This window comes from Lontra canadensis, unplaced genomic scaffold, assembly GCF_010015895.1.
Source record: "Lontra canadensis isolate GAN:19392208 unplaced genomic scaffold, GSC_riverotter_1.0 scaffold12, whole genome shotgun sequence".
Taxonomy (NCBI): domain Eukaryota; kingdom Metazoa; phylum Chordata; class Mammalia; order Carnivora; family Mustelidae; genus Lontra; species Lontra canadensis.
The window spans coordinates 16,223,572-16,238,343 of NW_022631006.1; the positions used below are offsets into that span (position 1 = coordinate 16,223,572).

Here is a 14,772-nt window from a genome sequence, read left to right on the forward strand (position 1 = left end):
CATTTTAACAGACACAAGTATTAACCAGTAGAAGGTATTTGCACTATGAATAACCAACAAAAGATTGGTATCTAGAGCACATAAGTAACCCTATGATTCAGTAAGAGACAGACAACTCAATAGATAATATGGGCAAACACCTGAATTTCATAGAAGAAGAAATTTAAATGGCCAATAAACTTAAAAAAAGATGCTCAGCCATAGGGGTAAATAGGGAAATGCAAACTAAAACTATGAGATACCGTCATGTACCCACTTAACTGGTAATAATTGAATTGCTAAAAACATAGATTAATGGGAACTTTGGGAATGTAAATTGACATAGTCACTTTGACCAACAATTTAGCATTGCTTACTTAAAAATGTGCATACCCGGGACGCCTGGGTGGCTCAGTTGGTTGGACGACTGCCTTCGGCTCAGGTCATGATCCCAGAGTCTCGGGATCGAGTCCCGCATCCGGCTCCCAGCTCCATGGGGAGTCTGCTTCTCCCTCTGACCTTCTCCTAGCTCATGCTCTCTCACTGTCTCTTTCTCAAATAAATAAATAAAATCTTAAAAAAAAAAATGTGCATACCCTACTGGCCAACATTTATTAGATATATACCTAGAGAAACTCTTGCTCTCCTTTACCAGTACATCTTGTGCAATAATGTTTATGGCAAAATTGTTGCTAAAGCAACAGCAACAACCAAAAACAAAACTAGAAACAACTACTTATTTATCAACAGTAGTTTGGATATTTAAACTGTTGTAGTTTCATAGAATGGAATACAACATAATTTTGAATTTCAAAAAAGCTAAGGAAGACATAGAACATGACTCCATTCATTTAAACTTCAAACAACAGACATAAGGGGGGGTTCCTGGCTGGATCAGTTGGAAGAGTATGTGACTCGAACTCAAGGTGGTGAGTTTGAGCCCATGCTGGGTGTAGAGATTACTTAGATAAATATTTTTTTTAATTAAAAAAAAACAGACTAATGAAACTTTTTTTAAGGATACATATATATGAAAAAACAAATCAGTATGGTTGTTGGAAAAATATACCTATGAATTATTTTCAGAAAGAAAAAAAAACAGGTACAAAATATAGAATAATTATTACTTCAGGGCCTAGAGAGGGACACTGGGAGACTTAAAAGGTTTTGATACTATTCTATATGCAAAACTAGATGGTAAATTAATGAGTATTTGTTTTTTGTATCATTCTCTAAATTGCATATATATATACACTCACACACATAACATATATATAAAAATACTCTCTTGTGTATATTTTACAATTTAATTCTTAAAAATAATCAATTAGGTAAACTTTGGAGGGTTTTATGTAAAGTAGTTAAGCATATCTCTGGCCTTGAATAAATCACTTTTACTCATCTGAAAAATAAATTTGTCCAGAACATCTCTTTCCTAGGAAGTACTTGGTAATCCAGTATTTCTTTTTTTTCTCCTATATCTCAACTATGTTACACAACTGTGCAATGATATTGCCACTGCTATTCTAAAGGTCAATTTAGTCACAGAAAAGTGCAGTCATTGTCCTTTTAAGGTTCTCATCTCTGAATCCTAACACAGTGACTTTACCTTCTACTTTTTTGTTACTAGCAGGCTCGTCTCCTATAGCCTGGGATAAAACAATATATAAGATAGCTCTAATAATAATTCTTAGTGAATACCATTCAGAGTCTATTTCTAGCAGGAAAGTCTCATATTGGTGTTTTATGATTCATACTCATTAGAAGGATTCATACTCATTAGAAGAATTCCTGCCTTTAATTGTAATCTGAGTTCTATATAGAAGGATTGCTCAAATTATTCTGTATAGAATAACCAATTAGGGGCACCTGGGTGGCTCAGTGGGTTAAAGCCTCTGCCTTCGGCTCAGGTGATGATCCCAGGGTCCTGGGATCGAGCCCTGCATGGGGCTCTCTGCTCAGCAGGGAGCCTGCTTCCTCCTCTCTCTCTGCCTACCTGCCTACTTGTGATCTCTATCTGTCAAATAAATAAATAAAATCTTTAAAAAAAAAAAAAGAATAACCAGTTATTGGGGAAAACTGCGTGAAAATAAATTTGTGTTTTCTATGATAAGACAAATGCTGGAAAGTTAAGATAGTATGTTAGAGAAAATATTAAGGTAGATACCTGCAGATAGTGGAAAATATGTATACACCTGTGGTCTGTCCTGGTTCCCCTGGTGATTCAGAAAAAAAATTTATTTTTCCCTTTTTCGAAGAATTTATTGTGGTATAATTTACATCCCATAAAATCTGCCTGTTATAAGTACATGGTTTACTAATTTCTAGTATATTTATATAGTTATCCAACCATCAACCACAAAAAAACATTCATTTTTAAGAAATATATTTACCAATTCAGATTAGAATTTTTTATTCATTCCTATTCATCTTTCACTATCTCTGACTTAATCACAACTTTTCTTTAGAATTTTATCTTCCTATTCTGGTGAATATTAACCTCTCCTTTTTCTGAACTCTATAGTACTTCTCTATCCCCAAAGACAGACTTTAGATATTGATTAAATATCCAAGCATCTGAATTTAAGTCTCTCCAAATGAACCTTTTTTTCTTTTTATGTTTCTTTTATGTCTTTCAAAACATCCAGCAAGGTTCAGGCACAAAACAAGTCCTTATTACATTCTGATTGAAATGAATTTATTTATTTATTTATTTTAAGATACACAATTTGGGGTGCCTGGGTGGCTCATTCAGTTAAGTGGCTGTCTTCAGCTCAGGTCATGATCCTGGGGTCTTGGGATCCAACCCCTCATTGGGCTCCCTGCTCAGTTGGAAACCTGCCTCTCCCTTTGCCTCCCCACCACCCCGCCCCCGCTTATACATGTCCTCTCACCCTCCTTCAAACAAATAAATAAAATCTTTTGAAAAAAAGATACACGATTTATTTATATATTTATTTGTTTATTTAAGTAGGCTCCATGTCCAGTGTAGGGCTGGAACTCACAGCCTCGAGATAAGACTTGCATGCTCTACTGACTGAACCAGCCAGATGCCACAATTTTTTTTTATTTATTTAAGTAGTTTTCTTTAAAAGTAGCCATAGGCATGTCATGGCTGTTTGCCCAACTCAGCAGCTATGAATATGTGTGTATTGTAAATGCCAGCAGTACAAATGCCACAGAATATTACCTGTGGTATATGTGTATCCTTCCCATTATGATAGATAAGATAGGGGGCTTTTACCCTGCCAAAGAGTGTTGGTGAGTGCTAATTGCAATTTTAAAGGGCCAGTGCTATAGGTCCTAGGTACCCCCCCACAAACACGCACAAACCCTATCAGATTTAGAGCATGAAGCCTAGTTAGATGGGACTTTGAAGGAAAAGAAGGGATAGTTCATCAAGGGTACTGCTGAGCTAAATGATGCCAAATAATCTAACTGTAGACAGAAGGAACACACTGGAGGATGGGTGTACTAGAGAGGACAAGATAAAAAGTACTGATATTTAAATTATAGGCAGGAATGATGGAAAAGACATAGTCGAAAGCAGACTGAAATACTTAAATATATTTGAGTACAGAAAAACAAGTACCTCCATAGACAAAGCAAGAAAAAGAGAGAGAGTCAGATTTGCTGAACTCTTGAGAGAATTCAAGACAAACTTAGAAACTAGCCCAGATGATTTCCTATTTTTTCTATAAATCTCTGCAACAAGTTCTAGAAAAGAAAGCTATTGCAAAATTTATATTTAAAGATAAATGGGGGGGGCGCCTAGGTGGCTCAGTTGATTAAGCTTCTGCCTTCAGCTCAGGTCATGATCCTAGAGTCCTGGGATCGAGCCCCTCACTGGGCTCCCTGCTCAGCAGGGAGTCTGCTCTTCCCTCTCCTTCTCCTCCTGCCCCCCTCTTGTGCTCTCTGTTTCTCTCAAAATGAATAAATAAAATCTCTTAAAAATAAAGAATAAATAGGAAGAAGCGTACACATCTAAAAATTTACCTATTAAGAGTCTTGTGCTAAGAATAATGGCAGCATAATAGAATTTCAGGGCACTTTTGGTAAGGCTCTCCAAGCATCACAAACTGAAGTTGCAGTTTGCTCCAGTAACAATAGCATGATGATCATTCTCATGAAGAGTGGCTCCTGTGTCACAGAAGACCCCAGAGAAGTGGAAGAACATCTTGAAAAGCTCCAGTGAAATCCATTTAAGACACTGAGAATGAAATTTAGTTCTGTGAATCCTTTCTTCATTATGCCAGAGTTTACCATAAACTGGAAAGAGAAATAGTGAGACTGGTAAACTATTTTAATACCTCTTTAATAACACTCTGAATACACAATAGTATGACTAATTACTGTGGATGTAAGATATGCAAGGGTTCTTTATTCTCTCCACCATCATTAAGGCAAGGGCAGAAGTAGGGATAAAGTTTCTCCGTGAAATTGTTAGTGAAGGTGTAAATGTGGGTCATCGTTTTAGCGTTGTAGAAGGACACCTGCCCTCCTTCATAATCCAGGTATATGCCAACCTTGTTGAGGTTGTTAGTCAGTTTCAGACTGCAAGATGGCAAATCCAGAGCCTTTAGATCAGTTTGGTTCCTTAGTCTTAAAAGCCAGAATCCTTGCTCAGGAGTCAGAGGACAGCTGCCCTTCCGAATGATGGATTCTCTGACGACTCCAACTGTCCATTTTGTCTTCTTTGCTACTTCTACTTCCCAGTACCACTTTCCAGTTGTGAAGCCTTTTGAGCCCAGCACAGCCACACTTGAATCAAACCTTTCTGGATCATCGGGCATTACCTGCTTAATGTCACCATGCCACACACTGGTTCGGTTTTTGGAGAGCATCAGATTTGGGTGAGCTGTTTTAGGGTCCAGAGTTAATGAAGATAGGCCTAGTAAGAAAAGAAAGCAGGGCATGGGAGAAAAGGGATGAGTGCAAATTCCTATAGTTAAAGACCGTATTTACACGGAAGTCACTACTTTATCTTCCCATGCACGTATGCTCTCAGACAAGTAATTACTTATATATTTGTTTTATACCCATATGGCTATATTCTATACATTTTTAAATTAGTGGTAAAAGTCTGACTTTATTCTGAAGAAATTTATGGTCCAACAAAGAAAACAATACAAATAATATTAATCTGTACTAAAAATTTTTAAGAAAATACAAATGTTGAAGGCGTAAAGATAGGTAAGTTTGTCCTTGGAAAATTTTTTAAAGACAGTAAGTATTTCAGTTATGAGATGTATTCGGGATGCACTGGATAAACAGAGGCCAAAAAGCAATGAGTTAAAAAATAACAGCTTATGTGAGGGGGAGGGTAAGGGCTTGCCTATTTAGAGGCAGGTAATTCTGAGCTACCTGGGAGGGTTTAGAAGACAATGGTGAGAATTTATATTTGGTTTAATAGATAATGGGACTTTTGAGATGTGGAATGGTTTATGCCACTGCTAATCAGAATGTGTGGTTACCAATCTGGGACAAAACAGTACAGAAATTAAAATTAAGCTCTTAGAATCTCTCCTTCCGTCCTTCCTTCCTATCTTCTTTTTTTTGTTAAATATTTATTTACTTATTTTAGAGAGATAAAGAGAATGGGCGGGGAAGGGCAGAAGGAGAGAATCTCTAGCAGACTCAGTGAGGAACCCAACCTGGGGCTGGATCTCATGACCCTGAGTTCATGACCTGAGCCGAAATCAAGAGTCAAACACTTAACTGACTGAGCCACCCAGGTGCCCTGCTCTTAGAAACTTTCATAGCAATTTGATAGAGTAATTTTATGTCAATTTGTCTAATAATTAAACAACTGTGCTTGTACTTTGTAATATTTTTAAATTCCACTTCTTCAGGTAATTAATTTGTATTGTCTTCCACAAATATATCAGTCCATGACAGGTTGAGATTTTAAAAACTGGTTATTCATCACAGATATTTTTGTCTAGCACTGATTTAGACAAGTAAGTGGGCATCAATGTAAAAAATTCTAAATGAAGAGATGTCGGAAGCATATCAGCAAGGAGATAACATAAATTTTAGGTGTAAGGTAACCAAACCTTGGCACAAAATTTGATAAAGGAAACAAACTATGTGTTCACATGAGGGACACAGATACCCATATGCATGCACTTGTTATTAATGAATTTATTTATCTTGGGAGTGAAATCATCCAGTCTAACTTTCTCTTCCCAGAGAAGCCAGAGTCTTTTGTATCATCCCAAGAAATTCTCTTCTAATATGAGACTTTGTAGAATCCTGACTTTTTCCATACAGGCTGAATCTTCCCTCTGTCACATATTGCCATTTGTCTTGGGTTGTTCCTCTTCCAGTGTGAGAACTGCGATTTCTTTAGAGTTGTCAGACTCCTTACCAACCTTTTTAGAACCGCAATCTGCTGTTGTCACCAAACCTCTCACACCTCCAGCTAACTCAGCCTGCCCTGGCTCCAAAGATAGAAGTCAGCTTTGCCTCCCCTCCTTTCTTCTCATACCATATTCAGTCCAACAGTAAATTCTGTCAACTCCACCTTTAAAATATATCCTGAGCCTACTCAGAATATAGACAGACAGATAACTTGCACAAATACTGCTAGCCTGGACTATTGCAGTAGCCTTTTAACTGTTCTGTTTCCGCTCTTGCCCATCTGCATCCTTTTCTGCCATATGAATGAGATCATCCAGTTCTACTCAACACACTCTTAATGCTTTCCATCACACCCAAGATAAAATCTGGAGTCCTTACAGAGCAAATAGGACCTACATGATTTACCTACTTCTGTGACCTCATCTCCTAACACATACTTCCCTTATTTACTTTGATCCAATCACCTCTACCTTTTGGCTGTTTCTTGAATATACAATACTCTTTCAGACTTGATGGTCTTTACACTTTCTTTCCTTGTCCTCAAACACTCTTTCCCCATATGGTTCACTCCTTTACATTATTCTAGCCTTTGTTCATGCAAGTTCAGTGAGATATCAGTGATAGAATATAAATAGATGCTACAGTGTTCACTATAAAATTCTTTTTTTTTAAGATTTTATTTATTTGTTTGACAGACAGAGATCACAAGTAGGCAGAGAGGCAGGCAGAGAGAGAGGGAGGAAGCAGGCTCCCTGCTGAGCAGAAAGCCCGATGTGGGGCTCGATCCTAGGACCCTGGGACCATGACCTGAGCCGAAGGCAGAGGCTTTAACCCACTGAGCCACCCAGGTGCCCCCACTATAAAATTCTTTAGTTTTCTGTACGTTTGGAAATGTCTGGAATAAATACATAGGGAGGAATAAATACATAATAAAACATAGGGAGGGAGGAGTTAACTCCTCAAAGTTTTTTTTCTGACTAATGCCAAAAATAGTAGTTTCATCTGTCCATCACTGTTTGTACCCTTATCCTACTTTATTTTTTCTCATGAATACTTACTTACTGAATATACCTTGATTTGTTTTAACAATGGTTATCACTTTGTGAAATTATTTACTGTTTCAATGTCCATTTCTTCCACTAGAATGTAATCTCTGAGAGGGTAGGGACTTTATCTATTTTGTTTCCTCACATACCTTCAAAATTTGTAACTGTTCATAGTTCATTCAAGCATTCAAGTAACTATTTGTTCAAGCATTCAAGTAACTATTTGTTAAATAAATAAATGAACTTCAGAATTCCATTTGAATCCTTGACACCCAACTAATCCCAATAAGAATTCATATTCTTGTTATGCTTGGCCAAAACCCATAATGTAGACCCTTCCAATGATTTATGCTTTAATGTACTCTTATCCCCATTGGTCTGTTCTTTGGTTCCTCTACCTTCACCCATCCTCCTACTCCTCCCACCCATCCCTTTCACTTTGCCCTGTAGAACTCCCTCTCTAAATAACTCTCCTGCATCCTCACTTTACAGATTTCTCTCATCACCTTACTGTAACAGAAACCTGGCTGGTTCTTCTCCCAAAAAAATACAACTTGTTGGGGTGCCTGGGTGCCTCTGTGGGTTAAAGCCTCTGCCTTTGGCTCAGGCCCTGATCCCAGGGTCCTGGGATAGAGCCCCACATTGGGCTTTCTGCTCAGCAGGGAGCCTGCTTCCTCCTCTCTCTCCGCCTGCCTCTCTGCCTACTTGTGATCTGTCTGTCAAGTAAATAAATAAAAATCTTTAAAAATATACAACTTGAAAAGTTCATGAGACTATTCATTTTCTAATTTCAGAGCTACCACTGGCACTTCTAGACCGCTACTCTAATCCCTATCCTCGTGTAAAAATCACTCTTCTTTTGAGGCTCTTGTCATCCCATTTCATAATACCCTCTATCTCTATTTGATGTTATTATGTACAGATTTCCTCATTAAACTCTCTGCATTTAGGGTTAACTTTACTCCTCTACCCCAACTCCAGCCCATCATCCCAAGTGATTTCACTGTCTTTTGGATATAGCCATTTTTCCATTCTTACATTCTTGATTTTACTGCTAGCGATTTTTGACTCCATTACATTTCAGCTATCCATATTAATGACCACATTCTGGATCTTATAGTCATTGGGAACTATTCATTCTCTAAAATCTTAAACTCAGATATCCCATCCTCTTATATTTTATTTTCTCATTTTCATCTCCCCTACAACCATTACTTGATTTTATTAACAACTCTAGTCTTCCATTTCTCATTATTATCCTAATCTGGCAGCTTCCTGGCTTAAAATCTTTCCCTAAACTACTGAACATTGACAGTTATATTGCCAATAACCTTATCACTTTTATCCTTGTATCTGCAGCATCTGCCATGCAACTCTCCAACCCTGGATCTATCCAGCTATCAAAATTAACATGCTAATTCCTGACCATTGTAGGAGGAAAATCACAAAATTGCACATGTAGATATTACTGCAGATTTGTTATTTCCATTCTGTGTTTGACCATCAGCACTGCCTGGAACTCCTATATTTCCCAATCAAATACTTTCCAGTTCCTCACAACAGCAATTTCAGACCTGCAGCAACCTCCTCAAACCGCTATACCATCACTTCCTTCCTTATTGCCAGGCAAATGACTTCATCTCCTGCTTCACAAAGAAAATATAGTACATCTTATAGGAATCCCTCACTTCTAACCACTCATTCTGCAAGTTCCATCTGATAAAATTATTTACCTCCACCATTTTATCTTCTCTCCATTTTCAGAGGAAACTGAGGAAAGTCAATACTTCTGTCTGCTGGATCTCACTTACTCTTCCCTACTTCCACCAGTTATCCCATCTTTTTTTAATTTAATTTAATTTTTTCAGTGTTCCAAGAAGTTATCCCTTGTCCTATACCATTGGTCTCTGCCTTTCTATAGGCTGTTTTCCTTCACTATGTTTTAAAAAGTTCTTTTTTGTGGTGCCTGCCTGGCTCAGCTGGAAGAGCATGTGACTCTTGATGTGGAGGTCATGGGTTTGAGCCCCACATTGGGTGTAGAGATTACTAAAAATGTTTTAAAAAGTCTTCTTTTGACTCTGTTGCCACATTCACATCTTCCCTTTTAATGAAGCTTCTCAAGCAAGTGACCTATTTACTTCACTACTGCTTCATTTCAAATCACTCCTGAACCCTTCATAATGTAACTTAAACACAATCCACTCATTTAAAATTGCTGCACTGAAAGATAACCACACACACTAGTATACTCACAGTCCTAGCAGCCAAAGTATATAAATAATTTATACAACTTACACAACTGCACAAGATATTTGCAAATGAGATATCCTCTAAGGGGTTAATTTCCAAAATATATAAAGAACTTAGACAACAACAAAAAAACAAATAATCAAATTTTTAAAAAATGGGCAGAGGACCTGAATAGACATTTTTCCAAAGAAGACATACATATGGCCAACAGACACATGAAGAGATGCTCAACATCATTAAGCCTCAGAGAAATGAAAATTAAGACTACTTTACTCCTGTAAGAATGACTAGAATCAATAACATGAGAACTAACAAGCATTGGAAGATGCGGAGAAAATGGAACCCTTGTGTACTGTTGGTGGGAATGCAAATTGGTGCAGCCAGTATAGAAAACAGTATGGAGTTTCCTCAAAAAGTTAAAAATAGAATTACCATATGATCCAATAATTCCACTACTTGGTATTTACCCAAAGAAAATGAAAACACTAATTTGAAAAGATTTATTCACCCCTATGTTTATTATAGCATTATTTACAATAACCAAGATCTGGAACTAACCTAAGTGTCCATCGGTAGATGAATGGATTAAAAATGAGGTGATATATATATACAATGGGATATTACTCAGCCATAAAAAAGAATGAAATCTTGCCATTTGTGGCAACATGGATGGATCTAGAAGATCTAATGCCAAGTGAATAAGTTAGAGAAAAACACATACCGTATGATTTTTTCATACGTGGAATTTAAGAAACAAAACAAAAAAAAAAGAAAAAGAGGGGCGCCTGGGTGGCTTAGTGGGTTAAAGCCTCTGCCTTCAGCTCAGGTCATGATCCCAGGGTCCTGGGATCGAGCCCTGTATCGGGCTCTCTGCTTGGCAAGGAGCCTGCTTCCTTTCCTCTCTCTCTGCCTGCCTCTCTGCCTACTTGTGATCTCTATCAAACAAATAAATAAAATCTTAAAAAAAAAAAAAGAAAAGAAAAGAAAAAGAGACCACTCCCCCCCTTTTTAAAAAGATTTTATTTTTAAGTAATCTCTACACCCATCATGGCGGGGGGGGGGGCTTAAATTCCTGACCCTGAGTCAAGAGTTGCATGCTCCACCAGCTGAGCCAAACAGCTGTTGTCCCAAGAAAACAGACTCTTAAATACAGAGAGCAAACTGATGGTTGCCAGAGGGAAGGTGAGCGGGAGAATGAGTGAAATAGAAGGGATTAAGAGTACACCTATCTTAATTAGCACCGAGAAATATATGAATCCTTGAATCATTTTTTGTATACCTGAAACTAATAATAACACATGACATGTTAATTATCTTGAGTAAAAAAAAAAAGAAATTGCCCTTACCAAAGTCCCCATCCCTGTTAAAAAATCTCTTTCCAATCACTGTTTTTCTTTTTTTTCTTTTCTTTTCCTTCTTTCTTTCTTTCTTTCTTTTTTTTTTTTTTTTTTTTTTTTGGATAGGGACAGAGATGGGGTAGGGGATGAAAGGGGAGAGGGAGAAAGAGAAGAGAATCTTAGGCGCAGTGTGGAGCCCAAATGCAGAGCTTAATCTCACAAACCTGAAATCATGACCTGAGTCAAAATCAAGAGTTGGATGTTTAACTGACTGAGCCACCCAGGTACCCCTCCAATCATTTTCTAAATTGGTCTTCACGTTTGGCATGAGTGACTGCTCCCTTCTTCTTGACACTCTTTTCCCTTAGATTCTGTGTCTACTGCATTTCCTGGTTTTCTTCTTAACCTCTTTTGCCAAAATTCCTCAATCTTTTTGGGAGGCATCATTGCCCTTTATTTCTATATCAGATGCTTCCTCCTTAATGGTATGTTCTCACTTTTCTTGGGAAATCTCATTTATATCAACAGCTTCAGCCACCCCACTCAATACCGCTTATTTTAGCCCTGGCCTCTCTTGTAAGCTCCAGTTAGAATAGTTACCCATTTGAATATATTCACTTAGTTTTCCTATAGATCCTTCAACACAACATGGTCAAAATGAACTCTTCAACCCCCTCCAAAATCTGTATCTCCTATAGTTTTATCCTTGACATTACCTTTCCCTATCCCCTACTACCAACTCCTGTCCAGTATATTTCACCTTCTGGAATTCTGTCTCTAGAATCTATTCTTTATTTTCCATTCCCATTCCCATGCCTTTGGCTTAGCTCTTAACTTTTCACCTAGGTAGCTAGTCATAGACTCTACTCTGGTCTTTTAGTGTCTCCTTCCTGGGACAGAAATTATATCTTTTATTTCTGTATCAATTGAGTCCAATTTAGTGCTTAGCACATACTAGGCTTTCCAAAAGAGAGTGTTGAATAAATTAATAAATGTTGGTAATGTTTTACTGGTACATAACTAAAAGAAATAAAGTGGTTTTTTTAAAAGATTTTATTTATTTATTTGAGAGAGAGAGAATGAGAGAGAGAGAGCATGAGAGGAGAGAGGTCAGCTGGAGAAGCAGACTCCCTGCCAAGCAGGGAGCCTGATGTGGGGGACTTGATCCTGGGAGCCCAGTATCATGACCTGAGCCAAAGGCAGTTGCTCAACCAACTGAGCCACCCAGGCACCCTATATTAAAGTGTTTTAAATTGAGTTATTCCATACACTGGAATTGATAAGACTACAACCAGCAGACCAAATGTAGCCTGCTGCCTATTTTGTAAATAAATTTGTATTGAAAACATTAACTGAAAATTGAACACATTAACAGCCATTCATTTACTCATTATAAATGATTACCATTTCTTTTTTTTTTTAAGGTTTTATTTGTTTATTCGACTGTGAGAGACACAGCAAGAGAGAGAGAGAGAGAACACAAGCAGGGGCAGTGGGAGAGGGGAAAAGCAGGCTTCCCATCAAGCAGGGAGCCAAATGTGGGGCTCAATCCCAGGATCTTGGGATCATGACCTGAGCCAAAGGCAGATGCTTAATAATGAGCCACCCAGGCACCCCTATGATTGCCATTTCACTGCAATGACAGCTAAGTAGTTAAATTTTGTTGAAACATGCAATCCACAAAACCTAAAATATTTACTATCAGACCATTTATTTAAATAAAAGAAAAAAAGATCCAGCCTCTGCCCTAAAACAATAACTGCTACTATAAGGCAGGAATAGAGAAAATACAAGCCTAAAGAATAAGCAAAGGTCTAGAAATAAAAAGTAAGAAATATATTTTACCAAGGTTTGACCACAGTTACGTTATTAGTAAAATAACCATAGATTAAATGAATCTCATTTGATTTTCTTAGATGTCGACTTATACCAAAAATAAAGAAAAGTCAGTTTGTGCTTTAAATGATTGCTAGAAGTGAATTTTGATTTTATAGGGCAAAGAGTACAAGAAGTAAAACATGTGATCTGAACACTGCTCGAATTTGCAGAGTAGAGTAACACAGAAGAGGGAGCTATATAGAGACTTTCAAATATCTACGAAGGGACTCCCTTAATTAAGGTTGTATTAGTGTGCAGTGAAACTAATTAGGGCCAGTGAAAGAATCTCTAGAAAACGGGAGACTGAAGAATTACTAGAGCTCACACAAGTCTGGCAATAGTTTTCAATCCTGCAAGCCATAATGGGAAAATGTTGTAATATATGGAACATCAGGCAGAGTACTCAGAAGGATATTACATTAGGAAATGGGCTGAGTTAGCCCTACATTAAAGACTGCTCTTGAACCACTCTAGCAAAGCTTAAACACCTCAACAAAGCTCAAAAGGAAAAAGGTTATTTAACTACATGCCAAAGTTAAATCCAATAGAATTTATAGGATTACAACAAGATCCAGTGGACAGCAATGTAAAATTGATCATGTTTGGCACTCAATAAAAAATGACCAGCTGGCAGAAACAAATCTCCCATGCAGAAAATTCCAAATAATTTATGTAAATAATCTACACTCCTTAAGTGTGGGCTGTGCATAGTGACTTCCTTCCATAGTGTAAAGGGGTCAGGGAGTAACTTTATAGTGAGAAACCTGACAAATACTGCCTCAGCACAGATGTTATAAGTAGAAACAAATACCAAGATGCTAGATTTAAGCCCAATCATATTGATAATATTAAATGTCAGGGGTCAAAATGCCTCAATTAAAAGATTATCAGATCAGATTTAAAAACCCACAAGGCTTTACATGCTAGCTACATAAAATGTACCTGAAATATAAAAACACTAATAAGTTAAAAATAAGATGGGAAAAGATACATCACTGTGCAGTGATGTTTCCATAAAACAAGATTATCGATATGTGCAATAACATAGGTAAATCTCAGAAAGCATTATGCTAAGTGAAAAAAGCCAGATAGAAAAGATTACATGATGTATGATTCCATTTATTTGAGAGTTTAGAAAAGGCGCAACTAAAGTGAAATAAAGCAGATCTGTGAGTCTTAGGGGCTTGGAAGAGAATGAAGGGACTGACTACAAAGGAATATGGAGTTTTGAAGGTGATTGAAACTTTTAGAGATGTTTACAGAAGTTTATACGTTTGTCAAAACTCATCAAATTGCACACATAAATTGGTAAATTTTATTCTGTATTAATTAAACCTCAGCAAAGCTGTGTTTTCATTGTCAATTACTTGGAAAATTTGTTAACAGGAATAAATTTGTGATTTTCATTAAATCAGTAACTACAAACAATAATAATGAATGTATGTGAATTAGAAATATTTAGAATTTTATTTTATAAATATTACTTAGAACTTTATGTTCTTGAATTGCCATTTGAGCTCTTTTTTCCTGCTCAGTCCCTTGGTATCTGCAGGATAAACAAAAACGTGTGTCCTTATTCAACACATCTGTTGAAATTATTGGCTTTCTTTTGAAGCACTGAAGATCTCTAAAGAGTCTCCTAAAATGTTATACATTAGGAACATCAAACACAAGAGGATCTATAAAGACACTATTACATAAAAAAGTATTTACAGGGACGCCTGGGTGGCTCAGTTGGTTAAGCCGCTGCCGTCGGCTCAGGTTGTGATCCCAGGGTTCTGGGATCAAGTCCTGCACTGGGCTCCTTGCTTGGCGGGTAGCCTGCTTCTCTTGCTGCCTCTGCCTGCCACTCTGCCTACTTGTGTGTGCGCTCTCTCTCTCTCTCTCACTCTCTCTCTCTCTCTGACAAATAAAATCTT

At 37.3% G+C, this 14,772-nt stretch overlaps 1 protein-coding gene across 3 annotated transcripts in view; it reads right to left on the reverse strand.

Annotated features, from left to right (window-relative positions):
• Positions 1 to 4,275: 4,275 nt before the first annotated feature.
• TRIM69 (tripartite motif containing 69) overlaps positions 4,276 to 14,772 on the reverse strand; it is a 34,933-nt gene continuing 24,436 nt past the window's right edge. For all 3 annotated transcript variants that reach the window (XM_032856614.1, XM_032856612.1, XM_032856613.1), the window contains one exon: positions 4,276 to 4,870. In XM_032856614.1, the coding sequence (XP_032712505.1) occupies positions 4,329 to 4,870 (542 nt within the window). In that variant the 3' untranslated portion in view covers positions 4,276 to 4,328. The remainder of the gene's footprint in view (positions 4,871 to 14,772) is intronic.